Source organism: Parus major, chromosome 4 (assembly GCF_001522545.3).
Source record: "Parus major isolate Abel chromosome 4, Parus_major1.1, whole genome shotgun sequence".
NCBI classification, from domain to species: Eukaryota; Metazoa; Chordata; class Aves; order Passeriformes; family Paridae; genus Parus; species Parus major.
The window spans coordinates 60,001,247-60,020,598 of record NC_031771.1 but is presented as its reverse complement, the minus strand read 5'-3'; the positions used below and the strand labels follow the sequence as shown (position 1 = coordinate 60,020,598).

At 38.2% G+C, this 19,352-nt stretch overlaps 1 protein-coding gene across 2 annotated transcripts in view; it reads left to right on the top strand.

Moving 5' to 3' along the window:
* The window catches only part of SH3BP2 (SH3 domain binding protein 2), a 36,906-nt gene that overhangs the window by 12,973 nt on the left and 4,581 nt on the right, over positions 1-19,352 (top strand). The window contains exons 1-8 of one of the 2 annotated variants that reach the window (XM_015625818.1): positions 6,620-6,870; positions 12,432-12,571; positions 13,634-13,736; positions 15,347-15,464; positions 16,058-16,128; positions 16,488-16,576; positions 17,931-17,996; positions 18,560-19,058. In XM_015625818.1, coding sequence (XP_015481304.1) covers positions 6,761-6,870; positions 12,432-12,571; positions 13,634-13,736; positions 15,347-15,464; positions 16,058-16,128; positions 16,488-16,576; positions 17,931-17,996; positions 18,560-19,058 — 1,196 coding nt within the window. In that variant the 5' untranslated portion in view covers positions 6,620-6,760. Of the gene's footprint in view, positions 1-6,619; positions 6,871-12,431; positions 12,572-13,633; positions 13,737-15,346; positions 15,465-16,057; positions 16,129-16,487; positions 16,577-17,930; positions 17,997-18,559; positions 19,059-19,352 lie in introns of those variants that run through there. The other variant, XM_015625819.3, reaches the window with a different exon arrangement.

The window sequence follows — 19,352 nt, the reverse complement described above, 5'->3', positions numbered from 1 at the left end:
TGATGTAAAATATGGCTATTGTTGTTCATGTCTTCTGAAGTATTGCATATGAATGTCTGCTGTGCTTGAAAATAGCCCTGCATGAACTCACTTTTCAATGCAGATCTACAGCTCTGGAGACTTGAGTCAACGTCAGGATAATCCCTCTTGTTTGAGTTCATTTAAACAAGCTTTAGGGGGGAATGAATTTCTTTCTTTTTAGTCATCATTCTGAAGGAAGTAGAGATTTCCATAAAGAAATGATAAGAGGAATGGTCATTGTCCAAATTCTCTTGTAAAAGAAGCCCATTGCATGAGATTGTACATTTCTATGGTTATTTTATGTGATATGAGTTGACTGTTCCCTCTCATGGTGTCCAGATTAAAACTGTTTATTTACTGCTGTCTTTCTGGAGCAGCTTTGCAGTGTATGTTTGTTTTAATTTTAAAATCTTTACTTAAAATCCCAGCTACACCTGATGTGGTGTTTGTAATTTAATTCATCTTTTGTAGAAAGTAAGCATGAGCTTACAGAGTTTCTTCTTTCTGGTGCTTGTAAAAAAAAAAAAAAACAAAACAAAGCAAAAACCCGATGAAACCCAAAGGTAGTATTTACCTAAGTTACAAAACACACAGAAGCCTTAAATTCTGGTTATTGTCAACCGTGCCCGTACCTGTGTCAGTCCTTTGATCCAGTATTTTGTGTGGTGGGAGTGGTAAAATATTAATGCTTTACCACATCCTTTGGAGAAGTTCATATCATGATTTAAAAGGGAGCAGTAACTGAAGCTGGAATAAAAAATCCATGTTTCTGGTGCACCTTCTGGTGCATGAGGTTTTGAGCACAAGGAGCTTCAAAGCTGCTGGAGGTGGGGACAGTCCATTAGCAGTACAACCCAGTTGGGCCTTCTAATTCTATAAATCATACTTGCATGGTTATTAGCTTATTTGGATATTCTGGTTTATAGTCAGAGTTTCCAAGTCTGAGAACAGCAAACTCTGAGATGCTTCACTGCAGAATTATTTAAAACCCAGCACCACCTACTGTATTGTACAGCAGTATAATACAGAGTATTTGCAGTTACACTGTGTCTTTAAATGGTTTCTAAAGTCTCTATACAAGCAAAACAAAAATAGAAAATCTTTGTTTTATTTTGTTTCATTTTTTCAGGGTCTAGCAGAAGCAGAGTTTCCTCTTTGCTGCTGGCTGCAGCCATTTGCTTGAAGAGGTGTATTTGTTTAACAATAAGGTTCCTGCAGTCACCAGGAGAGGGAAACACAGGCTTGAAGGACTCACAGATGTCATGACCAAGTGCTTCCTCTAAACCAGGGCTTGCTGCATTTCTTTAGGATTCAATTAATAGCTTGGGGTTGGTGGGTTTATGAATTTACTTCTGCATTGCTTGTTGATAGACATGTGAAAAGACATTAGAAGCTTTATGTGCTTTTGTTTGGTTTAATATCCAGCTGCAGGTTTAAAATTGCTTATATTCAGTAATTTCATTGTTGATTTGCATATTTCCTTAGAAAAAAATACTCTCTTTAGCTGTAGTAATCTTGGATCTCAGTTACGTTAGTCTTGTACAAGCACAGTATACAATGAACTCATGGATGTTATATATCTTGCCAAAATGTCTTAGTATCAGAAAAAATTAAATTTCCTCTTCTTTTTTCCCCTTGGACACTTGATGTACTTTAAATCAATTTAAGTAAAATTCTAAGAAATTTCTCTAAACTATTTCCTAACAACAGATTTAACTTCGTATGGCATGATGTCTGCTAGTTAAATGTCAGATATGCTTTAAAATAACTAATGGATATTTGACCCCTTCCTGTACATTTCTAAAAGCCTTTAGTTAGATGTTGCTTTTACTAAAGTTCAGTGGTCCATCAGCTAAAATGCTTAAAGCTGTTTTGACATCTAAGCTGAAATTATTTTAGCATCCAACAGTGCTTCCTAATTTATCAGTTTTGAGTACCTTAGTGATAGGATTGTGTACAGGTAATCACAAACCAGACTAGCAGTACAATTGTTGGGATTGAAAATTTCTGCTAAGGAAATAAATCATTTGTGGAAACTCCCACTTTCGGTATCTATGTGTATTTGGGGAAAATCCCTTTGCAAAGATCTTATTCCTCTGCCGGAATAAGATCTTGGCAATCATGTTTGTACTTCTGCTAGTTACATATTTTTTTAACCTATGTTCTATTTTAAATTGTTCTACAAGCACTGATGAAAGAGCAGTTAATCATAGCCATAGTGGCATTTACAGTCTTTTGTATGAGGACCTTGTATATAAATAACAGTTAAAAGGAAAAAAGAATGTGTTCATCTATTTTCAGTAGTAAATGGAAATGTAGTATTGGTAATGTATCTGAACTTATATAAAAAAAAGCCAAAAGGCAGCAAATTATCTTCAGGACTTGCCTTCTACTTTAAATGTTGTTATTTAGCATTTACCAAATGTTACAGGTGTGATCTGACTTGCGTAGACCTGACCCAGTTAACTCCCTGGGTGAATGCTCCTGTACAGTTTTGAGGGGCCTTTTGATTCAGTAGGAAAAGCTACACATAAAAAAAATTGCCAACATCAACAATTATGCTGGAACAGCTGTACTGGTCTTAATTCAATCCTTTTTTCATAGAACCATTTGGGGTAGAGAAGACCTGCAAGATCATTGAGTCTTAACTTTCAGCCTAGAACCAGCACCTGTTCACCACTAACCATGTCCCCAAGTGCCACATCCACATTCTTTAAATACCTCCTGGGATGGTGATTCCACCACTCCTCTGGGCAGCCCAGTCCAATGCTTGACAACCTGTTCAGTGAAGAATGTCTTCCAAATTTCCAACATAAATCTCCCCTGACACAACCTGGGGCTGTTTCCTCCCATCCTGTTACTTGGTACCTGGGAGAAGAGACTGACCCTGACCCAGCTACAGCCTTCTGAAAGGGACTTGGAGACAGTGAGGTGGTATTCCATGAGCCTCCTTTTCTCCAGGCTAAACACCCCCAGCTCCCTCAGCTGCTCCTCACAGGACCTGTGCTCCAGGCCCTTACCCAGCTCCGTTGCCCTTCTCCAGACTCGCTTCAGCCCCTTAATGTATTTAATTTTTTACATTAATATAAAGTCTTGCATTATTTTTCAGGGCTGGCTGGTGTAAGTGTATCTGTTAAGTAATAATGTTCTTATATTGACAGTTTGCAGATGGTTCTTGTCTTCCAGCTGCTCAATCTCATTTGCTTTTTTAGAAGCTGTGCCTATACTGCAAGTGCCTGTACTTTGATTTACAGACGTTTGAGCAATATTAATACATTAACTGTACCCCCAAATCAAAATCATGATGTCATCTTCTAGGATGTGTGCCAAACTGTTGGATGAAGTAATCACAAAAAGTTACAGCTTTATTTTAAAGTTGGTATGCTCATTCTCTGAGATATAGCTGATTTATTGCAGGTCAGGGCTGGCTGGCATTTTTTGAAGTTCCAAGCCAACAATATGTCTATAGATGTTCAGAACCTAAGAGCTACTGGGGTGTAAGTAGAAACTTGGAAGCTTTCTGACTTGTAAGTGTTTCTTGGGTTTCGATTGAATATATATTATCAAGAGTTCAACCACCTGTTTGAAGTATATGTAATAAATAAGTAAAAATATTATTAGGACTTCTTCATGTCTTTTGAACTAAGCTGAAGGAAGGAAAGATGGTTGAAATTTAAAGTATAGGAGTTCTTTTGACATTGAAAGAGGATTTTTGGAAGTTGTGGCCTCAATTCTTCTCCTTGTTGCTGATTTATTTTTTTATTTTTTATTTTTTTTGAAAGATAATAATGCAATTCACCCAGCAGAAGTAATTCTGATGCATGGTTATTTGCATTTTAACAACATTGCCTTACTTAATAGATGAAGGATTCAGGCAAGTAATTTACACTTGCTGTTTTACAATCTGCAGTTCTGAAGCATGCAGCTGACAAATATACTATCAATATAATGGCTTTTATTTAAATAGTTTTTTAATTTTTTTTTAATGGCTGTGTTTCCACTGTCATCTAGAAACTTGAGACTAAACTAGTTTGGTAGAATTAATAAATAAATTCAATAAAACTTCTAATAATCTACCTCTGACTCAAGTTTAGGACAATTTCTTTTAATCCCTTACTTTCTTAATCCCTTATACTGTAGACTTCTGTGGAAATATATAATATATGAATCCTTACATTATTCTGAGAGGAACTTCACTACTGAGCTGACCTGCTGCAGCTGAAAGAAAGTGTTTTTCATGCTATTTAAATTTTGTTAGTGCTTTGTTGATTTTTCTGCTTTGCCTGTTGCTGTGCTCTTCTTGTGCTGCTTTTATTTGCAGTCCATTCTTGCAGTTTCCTGTAATTTGGTCAGCAAGAGGAAGTGCTCCGGCAGCAGACACAGCTCAGCCCTGTGGTGACACAAGTGAACTTATACCAGCGAGGAGAGCGTTCTGCCAGTTGTGTTTGTGCCCTCTCATCCCATTAACTAATGATAAGTAGGATTGCTTTTGACTGCCAGCAAGAGCTGTTCCTGACAATGGCAGAGAAGACTGGCTGACTTCCTCAGGCAGTGGCCCTGCTGGGATGAAATCCAAGTGGTGGTTCCAAATGCTTTGGTTCTTCCTTTTAGGGCTGAGTGATACTTTATACCATTAAAGAAATTACTTATCTCATTTGGAGTGAGATTCTCCCTAGGCTGTCTTGATGCAAGGCTGCTTCTCACCACTCATTTCATGGGGGTGAATGAAGGTTGATCTGAAAACCTTATACCAAAGATCCATGCATAACAGAATTTTGCTTTGTGAAGGAGGATATATTTAATACTCTTTCACTTCCCTGGCAGATATGTCAATCAAATCCATAAAGTTTTCATGTCTCTTCAGATTCCTTATTTGCTATTTTGCAATACATTCCTTCTGGTGAATGTTTGGTTTAGAAAGCTGAACTGAATTTTCAGTCTCCCAAAACCATGAAACATCTAAACCTTGGTTGTTCTTTGATGGAACACCTGCTTTTGTGTGTGTGAAGTGTCTTTGACTCTGGGACCATCTTGATAGTGCTGGAAATCACCAGAGAAGTGGAAATGGGATCTTGGAACTTGAAATGAAAAACCCTGCCACATTTCTGAGTACTAAAATGAAGAAAAAGAGAGGACAGCATGAGAAAGGTTAGAGAGGAAAAGCAGTACCTCAGGAACATGTGTTGGATAAAGGAGGCATGGTTTAATGAGACTGTTGAAGTCAAAGAGCGTGGTACTATAAGTTGTGGAGTTTGGAGGGGAAAACCAGGAGTTAGGTGTGTCACATCAGAAAAGGGAAAGAGGAACTGAAGGGTCTTTTCCAGTGTTACATATACTCCAGTGCTGTCATTCTAAATCTAGTTTTTACTAAATTGGAGAAATGGCATGCAAAGGTGCTAATGCAGGCTTAGAATATGCTTAGGTAACAGAGAACTCAGGGGGAAAAGATTGATTTAGAGCAGTGTGCCTTAAATGGGTAACTGATACTGTAGCAAATAAAGCAAGTGAATTTAATTCACAAACCATTGAGCTGAGTCCTTTCTGTGTGAAAAATCTGTCAAGGCACTGAGATGACAGGGTATTGATCCTTATTGAAGAGCACTGGGATCTTGTGTTCTGATATGCTGCTCCTTTTGCCTAACAACAGGTGTGTGGTGTTTATGGTTTAATTTCCCTTCCTAGTGAGCCTGGCAATGGAAGGAGTGCAGATGGGTGCTCTGTGGTAAGAGCTGTTTTTCTACCCCATACAGCCACAAGCAGTATCTGAAATGTTGCTTTCTTTTGTGCTTTGGCTGTTGGGTAGCTTACAAAAATATATATTCTATGGAGACTTCTTCCTTCTGTTTTGGGGTACAGATTCATATCCATTTCCCCAAAAATATGTGAAGTAATCTCCGCTTGACATATTTATATAGGTTTTGTCCATCATTCTGAAACTTGCTTGTTGGTTTTGTCATGTTCAAACTTTTGAACCTGGAATGTTGTTTAAATATAGATAAGTCAGTGAAACACTTGAATCCTTTTAAGAGCTCCAGATGAAAATAAGTGTAAAACAATGACATTTATTCATCATCAGTTGGTGATACTTGTGAACAATTGTGCACTGTCAGCCTCTTGAATTCGATTTTCGTTGTCTTTTGTGGTTTGTGTAGCACCAAACGTACCGGCAAGATTTGCTCTAAAGCACGTCTATGCTGCAGAATTTTTCAGAATGGCTATTTTGATTGTCTTGGGTTGAAGAGGGAAGGACCAGCTCCAGCTGTGGGGGACAGAACAGTTCTGTGGTGCAGTGCAAGTACCTGGGGCACGGGCAGCATTTCTGAGCTGTGCCGGTGTGGGAGCTGGAGTACACGGAGAGAAAAAAGGACAGCTTTCTTTATCTCCCGTAGGAAAGCGGTTGATTGAAAGGTGAGTAGGAAGAAAGTGAGCGCTGGAAAATCCCCTCTGCTTTCTAGCTCGATGCCTGCCAGACGTTTGAGCTGTGCGGGAATTGATTTATAAGCTCTCTGGGAAGCTGGGAAATGTGACAGAGATCGTGCTGCCCGCTGACAGTGGGGGAACAGGAAGTAACAAAGGAAACAAGTCATTGCCTCGGCGTCACTTTTGGCCGCAGTGCAGATGCACAAGCAGTTGGGGCAGGGTTTCTTTTCCTTTTGTGTGCTGAGCAGACAGCAGCTACAGCTGTGGCTTTCAACCTGGGAGTACCCAAACGTGGGAGAAGTGCAGAGATGTTCCTGCCATGCCTGAGAGGGGTCATAAGTTGTTAATGGCTTTGTCATCCCAAAGGAAACAATCATTCGGTGAAACTGGCAGCAGAAAAACTATGTGTCGATCGCGTAAGGTCACCAGGTTAGTGCTTTTTGTGGCTCGTATTTCTGTCATCTTTCCTCCTTCAGGTAGAGAGCAGACTGCAGCTAAGAGTAGAATATGGTGTCTGGGCTAAAATACTTTTAACTCATGCAGAAAGTTAAAGATAAAGAATTGGAGGGGGAAGAGATGAGTTGGGTGTTGGTTGAAAACTTGTCTGAAAAGAAAAGCAAGTCGAAGCAAGTTAAATAGAGTAAATTTAGTTTTACAGTGTATCTCGGTCAGGCTTATTTCTCTGATCCCTTTGTCTTGTAAGGCTTTTGTTTTACTTCAGTGTTTGTACTGTGCTATTAATCTTTCTGAGAGTATTGTGAAAGAGGCTGTTAGAGGTATTAAGAAATGGAATGTGTAACCAGAAAAAGCAGGAGAGATATGGAAAAGAATTTCAAAAGTACTGGAAAATGGTTAATAAGTGGACAAGAGACCTGATAATTCCGCAGAAAGCAGTTTTAAGAACAGATGGTGTTTATATGGTTGAATCAGAGAAATCATTCTAACTCAGAATTGTTGAGAGCATATAGGGGAAACTTTTCCTGTTCTGAAGTGTGTAATGCTGCCTTGTTTTTGGTAATGCCTGGTACTTCACTCTCCCTCTGCATGATTTGAGGAATACATTCATTTCTGTAAGTTATGTGTTCTGTATGTCATGTTATTTTTAAGTTATATATTAAGAAGTAAACTAGCATCTGGCTTAGCTAGGTTTTACTTCCAAGTAAAATTTAAAGACTAGAGGTTATGAGATTACAGTTCTGAAACTTCTCAGATGTAATAGAGAGCGTTGTTTCAAATTCAGATCAGATTTACTTTTTGTACTGCAGCTTAAGAGACTGTATTTTTGTTTTATCCAGCATGACCAAATGGGGCCAGATCATAAGTATTATTATAACAAGTGAGAACTTCTAAAACAACCATTGGCAGCTGTAGTCTCAGAGACAAGGGTAATTTTTTTAAAGTTTTTTTTTTTTTGCCTGTATACGGCAAGATGTGGAGATGATCACATCTGCCGTATATTCTGAAGTTAAGCAAGAACTGAGGACTCTTCCAGGATGTAATCTATAATTGAATCAACTTGTTTAAGTCTAATTGGGCTGAATGCCAATAGCTCTTAGGGCCAAGAGGGGTAAGTGTTCTTCTATAATGTAATCCAGATTTTTAATGTGACAGAATTTTACTTTTACTCATGCAGGGACTTTTAGCCTGTAAAATTCTGCCCTAGCCTTCAATCTAGCTATTCTCTATCCACTGAGTGAGGGGATAGATTAAAATTGCTTCACAGATGTATTCATTTACCTGCTATGCAATAAGAGAAGTCTTCTATCCATTCAGAGTTTGAGCTTGGTAGCAGTACTATGATTCAGAAAATACTTCTCTATCTGACTGGCCCTGTCCTGGTTACAGGATGAAGTGTGTAAATCCACATTTTTTTTCATGCTGTTTAACTCTCAGGGCACTTTGAAATAAAAAATGGCTCATTGTGATAGTGTTTGAGAAAAGCATACTCATGATAAACTTGGGCTGACTTTACTGATACATTAGCAATACACTGCAAATTGGTTTGGTTTCCAGTCTGCTAGACCAGTTTGTATATAAGAAGTAGCTACAATAGTGATTGTATAAGCTCTCTATTATGCTCCAGAGTGCTAATTGCACTGCTCTGTCTTGCCAAAAGCACTCTTGAATGATGAAGTGTATCCTAGAAACTGCTGTTCTGCTATTTCTCCTACTACACTCTAAGGCCTTTCATCTCCCTCAAAAGCATAGAATCGTCACAGGGATCACCTGAGAAACAAAGTGATGCAAGGCCTTTCTCTGACTGCTGCCATCCTCCTCTTCTTCAGAGGGTTCCATTCAGTGTGGGAGAGGATTAATTCAATAGCCACATGCAGTGGTTTGAGACTTCGTGGAAAAATTGATTTAAAAATATGCATCTAGTTCCTTGGTGAGTGGGAAGAGAAATAAAGTGTGTAGCTATTGCTAGAAGCTTTCACCAAGCAGTGCATGGGGGATGTTGCCTTCTGCTTGTGACAGATCCAGTGTCAGAAGGAGCTTTGGCTGCGCTGAGTGAGCCCTTTCTGTGAACTTGGTTGTCAGCCCTGTGGGAGAGGCTCCCCTATGCACCAGGCAGTGTAAAAATGTAACTGCATGAGGAACAACTCGAAAATATCCCTCTGTTCTCAGTAATGCCAAAGTTAATAGGCTCTGCAGTGACTTCAGTGACTGCTATGGCGTGTACCTCATAATGCAACATCCATCTGTTCTCGGTGTAATGTGTTAAAGAAGTTACAACAGGAATATCAAGAGTTGAAGGAACCATTCAGGGAGCTAAAGGCAACCATACTGTAGATGCTAAGACCACAAAAGTCTTTGAGTTTTCATTTTTTCCCACCCCTACAGTAAAGATTCTGAAGTTAGATTTGTTTTGACAATTTTCTCCCAGCAGTGTGATGCGAAATAGCAACATCTGTCCTTGCAGAGCTGTTTTCTGCAGTCAAGAAAAGAAGAAAAATCTGCCTGGGACTAGAGTCGAAGTACTCAAATGCATTTTAGCAGCCTAACTGAAAGATTTCAACTCAGAATACTGAAGTCTTCCTTAAGTGTCTATGTGCCTGCAAATGAAAGTGCTTGAGGAGTGTACAGATGTGATGTTGAGTGTTAAAAGCCACGCTGAAATCAAGATAACAGGATTGGCTGCCTCTAAATCTATTGAAAAACCTGGTGGGCTCTTTACTTCATGTCATGTGTTCTTGGTGGCATGGATTTCAGCTGTGTCTCCTTTTACTCACTTCTTTTACTCACTTAGCTGGGCTGAGGAAGTTCTAAGTTTTGGTCTCTGTTTTCAGGACCATTTTATAGTAAGTAGCCAAAAGTAAGAAATTATTATGAAAAGAGGAAGCAGAACCCGATACTCTGCTGTCCTTTCCTGTCAATTAAATCCTGTAGTCATCACACTGTAGAACTGGATTATTTTTTCTTCCCCTGCTTGCTCCTCTGCTTCCATAATTTTTTTTCTTTCCTGTCTGCCTTAAGATCTGGCTTATCAGGTAGAGGACATAATGCCCACACAGACATGCTTTAGTGAGTAGACTGACTGGTGCACTCCCCTATAGAAGGCAAACATGACTGGGACAAATATTTCTGCTTTCTGTATTTACCTAGGGTAGCATATACTTATTGCCAGTGCTCGACTTTGGCTTCTTAGAAATTTCAGCTTACTGGCTGTTTCAGGTAACCTCTCTGAGACATTTAACTCTGCCTCTTCTGATAGGTTTTCAGCCTATGTACAGAACACTGAAACAATTTCACACCATGCACAGGGTGCTTCAGTCTTTTCTTTTGTTCTTTGTAGTGAAGGGACAGAAGATTGGAAGACCCAAGGTGAGCTTGAAACTGTTGGATGGCATTGAGACTAATATTGGAAAAGTACCATCAGAGTATATTTATCTGAATGAAAAGGTTTAAGTTTTACTTAGTCTATTTGCTGGAGATAACTAGAAACAGACTGAAATAACTTAAGTTCTAATGTTTAAACATTGATGTGCATATTCTTTAAAGAATAAGCCCCGGACTTTCCTTTGCAATCCTTATTTCAAGGAAATCACTCTTAGCGGTATTGATGTGGTTTGGCATCAGCAGCCAGCTGGGTAGCACTCTCCATTTCTTTCACTTCAACTTTTCTTCAACATGTGGAGAAATAATTTGAAGGATTTAGGGGAGCTGGGGGGATGTTAGCTTCTGCTATTATTTTTTATTTTTATTCTCAAAAGCTTAAAATGTGTGAGTAGCCCCTATTTGGGCACATTGCTGTTGCTAGAAATTTCATTGTGGAGGAGGAGGAAATAGCTCAGCTTGGAAGGATCTTAGTCATTTAATAGGAGCAGGGAGGAAACAGCAGAAGGAAGGATATAGCTGAGTAGAACAAAATCAACTTACTTTTTGGTGAACAGGGGGGTCCTGAGTGAAAATTGGGGTACCATGGTGTCTTGACTTGTTGGTATGAGAGCCTTTTTAGGGCCTTGGATCCTATCTTCTCTGGCTGAGCCTGCTTCATAACACTGGAGACCAAAACCTAATTTTTGTGATTAAATCTTCTAGGCTGCCTAGAGAATTTAATTTAGTTTAAACTCTTCTGGTAAAAATTGCTAGGAATTTCCACCCTTTCCCACACATGTCTCATCAGGAAACAGCAAGCATTAGATCTAAGTCCTAAACTGATCCACTGCAAGATCCATTGACTTGCATTTCTGGTTTTTCTAACCCATACAATGGTGGTGTGGTTTTAAAGCATTAGCTAAAAAATCACTTCCATCAGCCTCCAGCAGCTTTAACTTCCATAGGTCTTTCCCTTTGTTTCTTAAATGCCAGTCCCTCACAAATGGATACATACTTTGCTGCTGTACCTCAACAAATCTGAAATGTTTCCTTATTCTTTTCAGAATGGGAAAAGCCATTTTAGGTTGGAGGGGAAAGTGCTTGGGTAGGGTGTTGTGCTGAGACTCTTGGATTCTGTGCTGAGCCTCACAGTTTGCCTCCCTTACTGTCACTATTGGGTAAAGGAGAAACTAACAAGATCCATTAAATTTCAGTCCTGCACTGAAAGCTTATCAGTTCTAAACCATCATTCTTTTATCAGAAATTAATTAACTGGAACTTCATTAGTTTGCCTTTTACCAGCAAAGGTCTCTAGCCCTACACCTGATGATAACGTACCCTTTTATGTCTAGGTCAAAATTCCCGTTCTATCCATGCATGATTTCTTTTCTCCATGACACAGTAGGATTTTTAGCCTAGTTCTGTTAGCAGCTGAAGAAAAAAAGGGCTCATAATGATATATTAGAATAAGTTACTACCTCAGAAACTTATCTTTTTGGTTTAAGATGACAGCAGAAAGAGCGCTAACTGTGGAGATGCTTGGTGGAGCATTACATAAAAAATTGATATATAAATTAAATGGAAGCCTGCAGAAATCTGAGAGGAACTTCATTTGCACAGGATGCTGTCACATGTAACATCCAGTATGAGATTATATACTAATCCTTTAATTAAAGAGTTAAGAGTTAAAGAATGAAACATGTAAATACAGGAGTAAGTAGTATTAGATGCTGCAGTTACTAAACCTTGACTTGATTCCTTTGTTGTACAGAAAATTATGTTTTCTGGACATACATGTGTCATGTAGCACTTGGGAGAAGAAACCAATTTTCTTTCTGGTCACCTGCCTGATAAAGTCTTACAGTGTTATCTGGAGTATTTTTAAAACATAAATACTTAAGTAATATTTACTAAGCACTTTTCCTTTGTTTCAACAACTGTCAATCACTTTTGAGAGCTGTATAAAAATAAATCGGGGCTTTTTGCACCATGTTTTTTTATACATTACAAAGTTCCTGGAATCTTTGAACACCCTGTCTGTGTTACATTCTTAAGTGCTGAACCACATTAGTTGTTTGGAAAGCTTGTTTAAGGAAACAAGCTTTGCTTCTCGGTACTCATTCCTTAAAGTAAAATCTGAATTTTAAACTGTTTTTAATTATTCTAAATTGCAGAATGATGGCCTCTCAGGAGCAGGTCTGGCCAGTCCCAATGAAGGCAATTGGAGCACAAAACCTTCTGACAATGCCTGGAGGAGTCACCAAGTCAGGATATCTTCATAAAAAAGGAGGCACCCAGCTGCAGATCCTGAAGTGTAAGTTGGATGAGGTATTAACTAAATTAAATGTTTTCAATGCTTGCCTCTGGGGCCAGTAACAGATTTCATGTTAGCAGACTGTTGAAGCTGTTTTTCCACTTTGTATTGGAATACAATTTTACTGGAATATATGTGTGAAATACTCATATTGATTTCCCTTTAATTGTTTTGCAACTGTAGATCTTAATAAATGTTGTGGTTGATTTTATTTTGCTTGTTTAGTTCTCTTGTCAAGTCCTTCACAAGTAAGATTTTCAAGAAAAACAGATTCCCAGGATATGTATCAATTTCAAATACTCTTTTCTGAAAGAAATTAGTACTCAGCTTTTTTTTTTCCAGTTGGTTATTCTGTACTGGAAAAAATATCCCCATCTCCTACTGCTGTTGTGAAATGGAAATTTTCTCACTGCCAGCATTGGGCTGTATTTAATAACAGTAATTTCTTCTGAAATCAGAGTCTATTTACATGGGGAAAAGTTCAGATTTTGGGTTTATTTATGTGCTATTCATTTGGTATCCCTGTTTATACTGAAACTATACTTACAGATAATATATATAATAGATTTAACTGTATTAAGGACAATGATTACTGCTGTTGACAAAGGAAGGAGTCTTGGCCTCTTTCAAAAAGAGAAAACAGGATATAATTTTATTGGCAGGATTATGTACTTGAGGTGAAAGAAGAGAGGGAGATAATGCTTTTGGGATGGATGTAAATATGCATTTGTATCCTGTAGCTGCCTTCCTGCTATTGCTTACTCCATTAATAAAGGAGCACAGGTGGAGGTCAGGCCTGCAGTCTCTGAGGCTTCTTTTGTTTTCAGATCAGCTGTCTCTCATGTGAGGTAATCAAATATTACCCTTAGTCCTGAAACTCTGCAAATGGACAGTGTCACTGTGTGACTGATCATCCACAAGCTGTCACTGAACCAGTATGTGCTCATTTACAGTGATACATATGATTACTAAAATCTTAAACAATAATTCTACATGTGCTAAGAGGTTCTAGTTGTTCTGCTGCCCATGGATTTATACTTTGCTCACTTTTTATCTTTTCAGGGCCACTGAGATTTGTGATTATTCATGAGGGATGTATCTACTATTTTAAGAGCAGCACATCTGCATCTCCCCAGGGTGCATTTTCTTTGAAAGGTTACAACAGGTAAGTGCCAAGGAAGCTGTTTAACACCCAAGCTCCTTTTACTTAATGCTAGGGGCTATGGGTTTCATTTCTAGTGAAGTTAATCAGCTACATCTGTTGTTTGGGTTAAGCATTGATCTCCAATGGAATACATTCCAAAAAATGTATTCCTTTCAAATTATATGTATGACATTTTCTGTGCTTGGCAAGTGGCTAGCCTTCCTCTTCTGTAATTTAACCAGTAAATCTGTTTGAATTGCAATGGCTTTACTCCTGATTAATGCACACTGCATGTGCAGATGGATGTGGATTCTTTCAGACAAACCATCTTTGTTCTTTAGAGACCAGAAAGGAATCAAATGAGAGAATTTATGGAGTTACTGGTTCAGCAACTGTAGTTAGTGTCAAAACTGTATCAGCTAAAGAGTGAATGTGCAAAATATATGACTCATTTTTCTACAGGTTTTTAATCTTAATATTTACTTTGCAAGTTGAAGACAGAGCTATGTGGCTCTCAAGTTAGCCAGTACCATCAGAATCCAAATGCAGCCTAAGGTCTACTAATACAAGTCCAACCTAACTTTAGGGAATTGCTTTTGATGTGTTGCTAAGAAGGCTTTAATGAGAAAGAGGGAATGTAGAGAAATATCATTGTATTGATCCTAACCACTGCAATTTTATTGTATTTGTGTATCTTGTACTGTATAACATTTTCAGACTTGTGGAATAAGGAATTGCCTTTTCTTAAATTCAGAGCTTTTCTAACAGGGCACACAATGGCATATTTTTAAGGGAATGCACTTGTAAACATTGTAGCTAGTTCAAAATTCAAGATTAATTTGTAGAAGGAACCCACACTGTAATTTTGTCATGACACCAGCTTCTGCTGCCACATGAATGTGAACAATACTATGGAATCTGTAAATGCTAAAGACAGTTTTTATGTATCTTCATTCTAGAAGCCTTGTAGAGACCTGGGTTGGAATAGGAACCAGTTCTTGGTTAGTATAAGGCACAGACAGACATTATTGGAAAAGAATTTGAACTGAAAGAATTGTTAGACTGAGAAGTTGCATAAGGGGTTTTTAATTTTTTTTTTCCCCAAGGAGTCCCAAATGAAGAAATTCCTTACACACACAAAAAAGAAAGCAGTTATGCTTATTTTGAAATAATAAAAAACATGCAAGAAAGTGCTTCTAAGAGAAATGTGTAAAAATGAAGTTCCCCTTTATTATTAGTTTTTCCTTATTTTTATGGGAAGGATGTTTTGATTTCTCCTCTGAAATAGCGAGTTCTCGAAATAAGGGCCACAAACACCCTGAGTACCTCTTGCAGTGTGTAATTATGAATTAATGTGGTTCATTAACTCTTGAACTGGTCAAAACAGCTGTTTATAGAAGTCTGGCTGGTGGATTAACAAGTGCTCTTCCTTTTGCATTGTCCCTTCAACCACAATAATGGAGAAGTACTGCAAATGCACTTATGGGGATTTCTGTGGTGATTTTCTGGGCTTGGGGGTTTTCATAAGGAAAAGCTGGCCAGTAAAACTGCTTTCTGTCAGTCTTTATGACTTGCATAGCAGCATTAACTATAGATTAAGGTGTTTTTTTATTGGTTGTTCTGTTTCTCAGGGTTATGCGGGCAGCTGAGGAAACAACATCAAGCAATGTCTTTCCTTTCAAGTTAGTTCACATAAGCAAGAAGCACAGGACGTGGTTTTTTTCAGCTTCTTCTGAAGATGAAAGAAAGGTAACTTTCTTCTTTTGCAGTAGAATTTTCCTTGAAGCAAAAAGCGAATCTTGGACTTCCCTAAAATCTAAATTAACTGGAAATGCAGCTGTCACTGAAATTTGTATACTTAGTTCTTTGGGCTGCTCTGAAAATCATGTCTGAAGTTCTAACTATTAAGTTAGTGTTAATTCAACTTGTAATTTAGGGAATGGCTGTGACATACTAGATGGCATGTGTTTCTCCATATTTCATAAATATTCTGTATTTAATTTTCACCATGGAAAAATAATGATATGTTAAGCCTTTGATAAATTCTGAAAACTGTTCAGTGAAATCTCTCACCTTTAAACATGTTCTGAATAGATATCTGGCTTTAGGAATAAAAGCCTGAAATTTGCAAACTGAAAATTTAATACTTCAGTATGTTCCTACAGCATTTTAGGTAATCAAAATATTTGACTGCTGAATCTTTTCAACAAAAAGTCATAGATAAATACTGTTTGAATGTATATTCCCTGCACACTTACTCTGTTCTTACAGAGGACAAGATAGATCTGCATTTAATGATTAAAAGATTGATGTGTTGAATTTGTTTTTTTATTTTTGTTTAGAATTGGATGCTATCCTTGAGAAGGGAAATTGATCACTACCATGAGAAGAAAGAAACAGTAACAGAATTCAGGTATAAATCCTAATTCTTTATTAGCTTTTTATCCCTTTTGCACTTGCTCTTTACAGTGGTGTTTTAGGCTTTTTGCACCTACAAGTAACTTCCTGTTAAATAAGAACAGGTGCAGTAAGACCCAAGAAGAAAATCCATTCCCAATTTATACTTTAAATATTATGAAGAAAATCCCACATCTTGAAACAAAGAGCACTTTCAATGTCAGTTTTGTTAAAAGAAATTAAATCTTTTAAAAGACAGCAGCAACATATCTGACTGTTAATTGGGAAATAGGAAGAGATTGCTTCTGCTTTTCCAGCATGCCTTTCCAGTGCTGCAGTCCTGCTAAACAGAAGTAACTCTCTTTTCTTTTGCAGTGACTCTGGCTCTGATGCAGACAGTTTCTATGGCTCAGTAGAACGTCCCATTGACATCAAGTATACCCACCATTCAGCAGATAATGAAGGTGACAAATTTAGACACTAAATAAGCGTAAATAAGATAAATAAGGCTTCTTTGTTGCTTATTTATTTCTTTTGAATTCTGCAGGAATTATTCCTGTAGCTTAAGTAAACTGACCTAGTTTGTAACTGGTGTTTTTTACAAGGTGTATCTCTGTTGTAGTTTTAAATCATCAACTGGTATTCTGAGCCATTAACTGTTGGTACAAATAAACTAAAGAATTTCAGATCCTTTGAGGATGTTGATTAAAAGTGAGGACATGATAGCCTGGCATTCACAGCATATTTCAAGCAACTGAGTTCCTAGTCAAGAAATATGTTTGTGAAGACCATCAAGAGAAACCTTGCCTTGAGGTTCAGCAGAGATGCTTTTCTAGGCCTTTCCCCATCTGCCCTTTCAGATTTCTCAGGCAATGTTGATGGGATCAAGTACTCTCATTTCCTGAAAGGAAATTCCTGACTGTTCTTCCTGACTAGGACGAAAAGGCAGGAATGGGTCTTGTTAGGAAATCCGGTTCCATTGCTGCAAGCAGAGAACAGACTCATCAGCATTTCATGTGGGGTTGTTGTTTAGTCCTTCTGATTTTATGGGAGGGGAGGGTTGTGTGCAAGATGAATGGTAAGAGCCCTAGTAGGAGTTTAAATTAGGAAAATTAGAATGGCTGATTTTTATCGGATATCCTTACCCTTTTTTAGGGCATTCCTCTGCATATTGTCCTTCAGGCTCCTCTTATAATCAATGCTGAGAAATTACTGCCTAGAAGTAACATGTCTTTTGTGGCTTGGTTATTCTGATTTACAGTTAAAGGCAGCATTGAAACCACTTAAGCCATTTGTTGTGATGCTTTTTATTTTCTTATTGGCAGAACAAGGCAAAAGAATTAAAATAGTTTTATGGATCACTAAGCTTTTTTAATCTTCCATATTGCAAAATCATATTTTTTTTCTGTGGTAGGGTTGAATTTTGGGGGTTATATTTTTTCCAAGTGCTTTTGTTAATGCATCCATGTAGTTGTGTCTCTGCAACTGATTTGAACTTCTCTCAGGAAGGCTGAAACACTAGAAAGTATCACCAAAAAATATTTTTTTAACTTGTTAAGTTGAAAAAACAAATTTAATGTGCAGCGTACTTTATCTGCCTCTATTCTAAGTGATGGCTTTTTTAATTGTCATAAAAATTTAAGGAAACAGCTAGATAGCAGAGAGGTGGATCAAAACTATTAAATTTTTTCACCTCTTTTGAAAAAATACCTGAAAAATATTTGTTTTAAAGAGCTCTAAGTACTTCATATTCTTTCTTAGGTTTCTTAGGTTCCAAGAGTATTTATCAGAGTCTGACACACTGATTTTTATGTGCAGATTATGACCAGGAGGAAGAAGATGAGTCTTATTTACAGCCGGATACTTCTGACATAGTGAAAGATGGTATGTGGTTTCTTTGATTCCACTAACAAAAGGCCCCATGAAAGGCCCCCAGTGAAGGCACTATTCATGTGGAATGCCAGGTTATTATTTTGTATTGGTCATTACTATTCCAACTGGCAAAACAACTGAAGTTATGCAGAGGTATCTAATCTTGAGAGGTATTTAGGGTCAGAAGTTTGTAATAACAGCAGAAACGGTTTACAGAAAGCATTACAAGCCTTTGGGGGTGTGTTTTCTTGCCAGCCTCCTGCCTGGGATGGCTGGTATCTGGTCATCAGTCTGGAGCAGCAGTAATGCTTTTAAGGAAAAAACAGACTACAAAATGAAAAGTCTTTGCTAAGTCATCATAAGCCATGCCTGAAGAAAATTAACAGGAGTTTATTAACAATAACATTCAGAATTGTGCTGAAAATTAAATGCTTATCAGCATGTTGAACACTATCTGACCTGATGCCAGTGAAATATCTTGGATCACACAGAAAACTGATTTGAGAAGTCTCTCTTGATGACATACTGCATTCCCCCTCAGTGTGTCAAGTTTTTTTTTTGTTTTCTTTCTGTAGATATGGTCCTGCCCCCTGCTTACCCACCTCCACCCATTCCTCACGTCAGGAAATCTCCCTACTCAGAAGCAAGGTCACATTCCTACTCTGGCAAACCAACTGCACCAGTACCACCACCACCTCCTAAGAGAAGCTTACCTGAAATCAAACTAGAGCCTCCCCCTGTGCCTCCTTTACCTGTATTCAAAAAGTCTGCAAGTGCCAAAGAGTCTCACCCAGTGCCTGCAGAGCCTCTGCCTCCAGCCCAAGTCCTTGCTCCTGCAGAAGCATGCGAGAAGCTGAAAAGCTTAAACCTTTCCCCGCGGACTCCTCCTCCTCTTCCAGGCAATAAACCCAAGTTGTCACAGCTTGCTGAAAAGCTAGCAGAGCCCAAAGTGCCAAGGGAACATGGTAAATCTGGACTATTTGTGCCACCAGTGCTTCCAAAGCCACCTGTGCCAAGCCACCAGCCCCCTGCGGTCAAGCCTAGAACAGAGAAATCTTTATGTCCCCAGTTACAGTAAGTATGAAAACACAATGCACTCTTCTTCTTCAATCACTAGTTAACAAGTTCAGACATACTCAGAATCATACCAACGTCTTTGTCTCTTCTGCACCATCCCTCTCTGTGTTGTGCTTTTTTTTGCCTGTTACTTGAAAATCTGCAGTGAATCTAGCTGATCTGGTTGGGCCTGTTTTGTACAGGAGCTTGGACTAAATAATCTCCCTTACACAAATTAATCTGTGATTATCCAAATTAATCTGCAAGTACTGCCTCCAGCTCTGAGGCCCTCAAAACAGCAAAGGTGTTGCC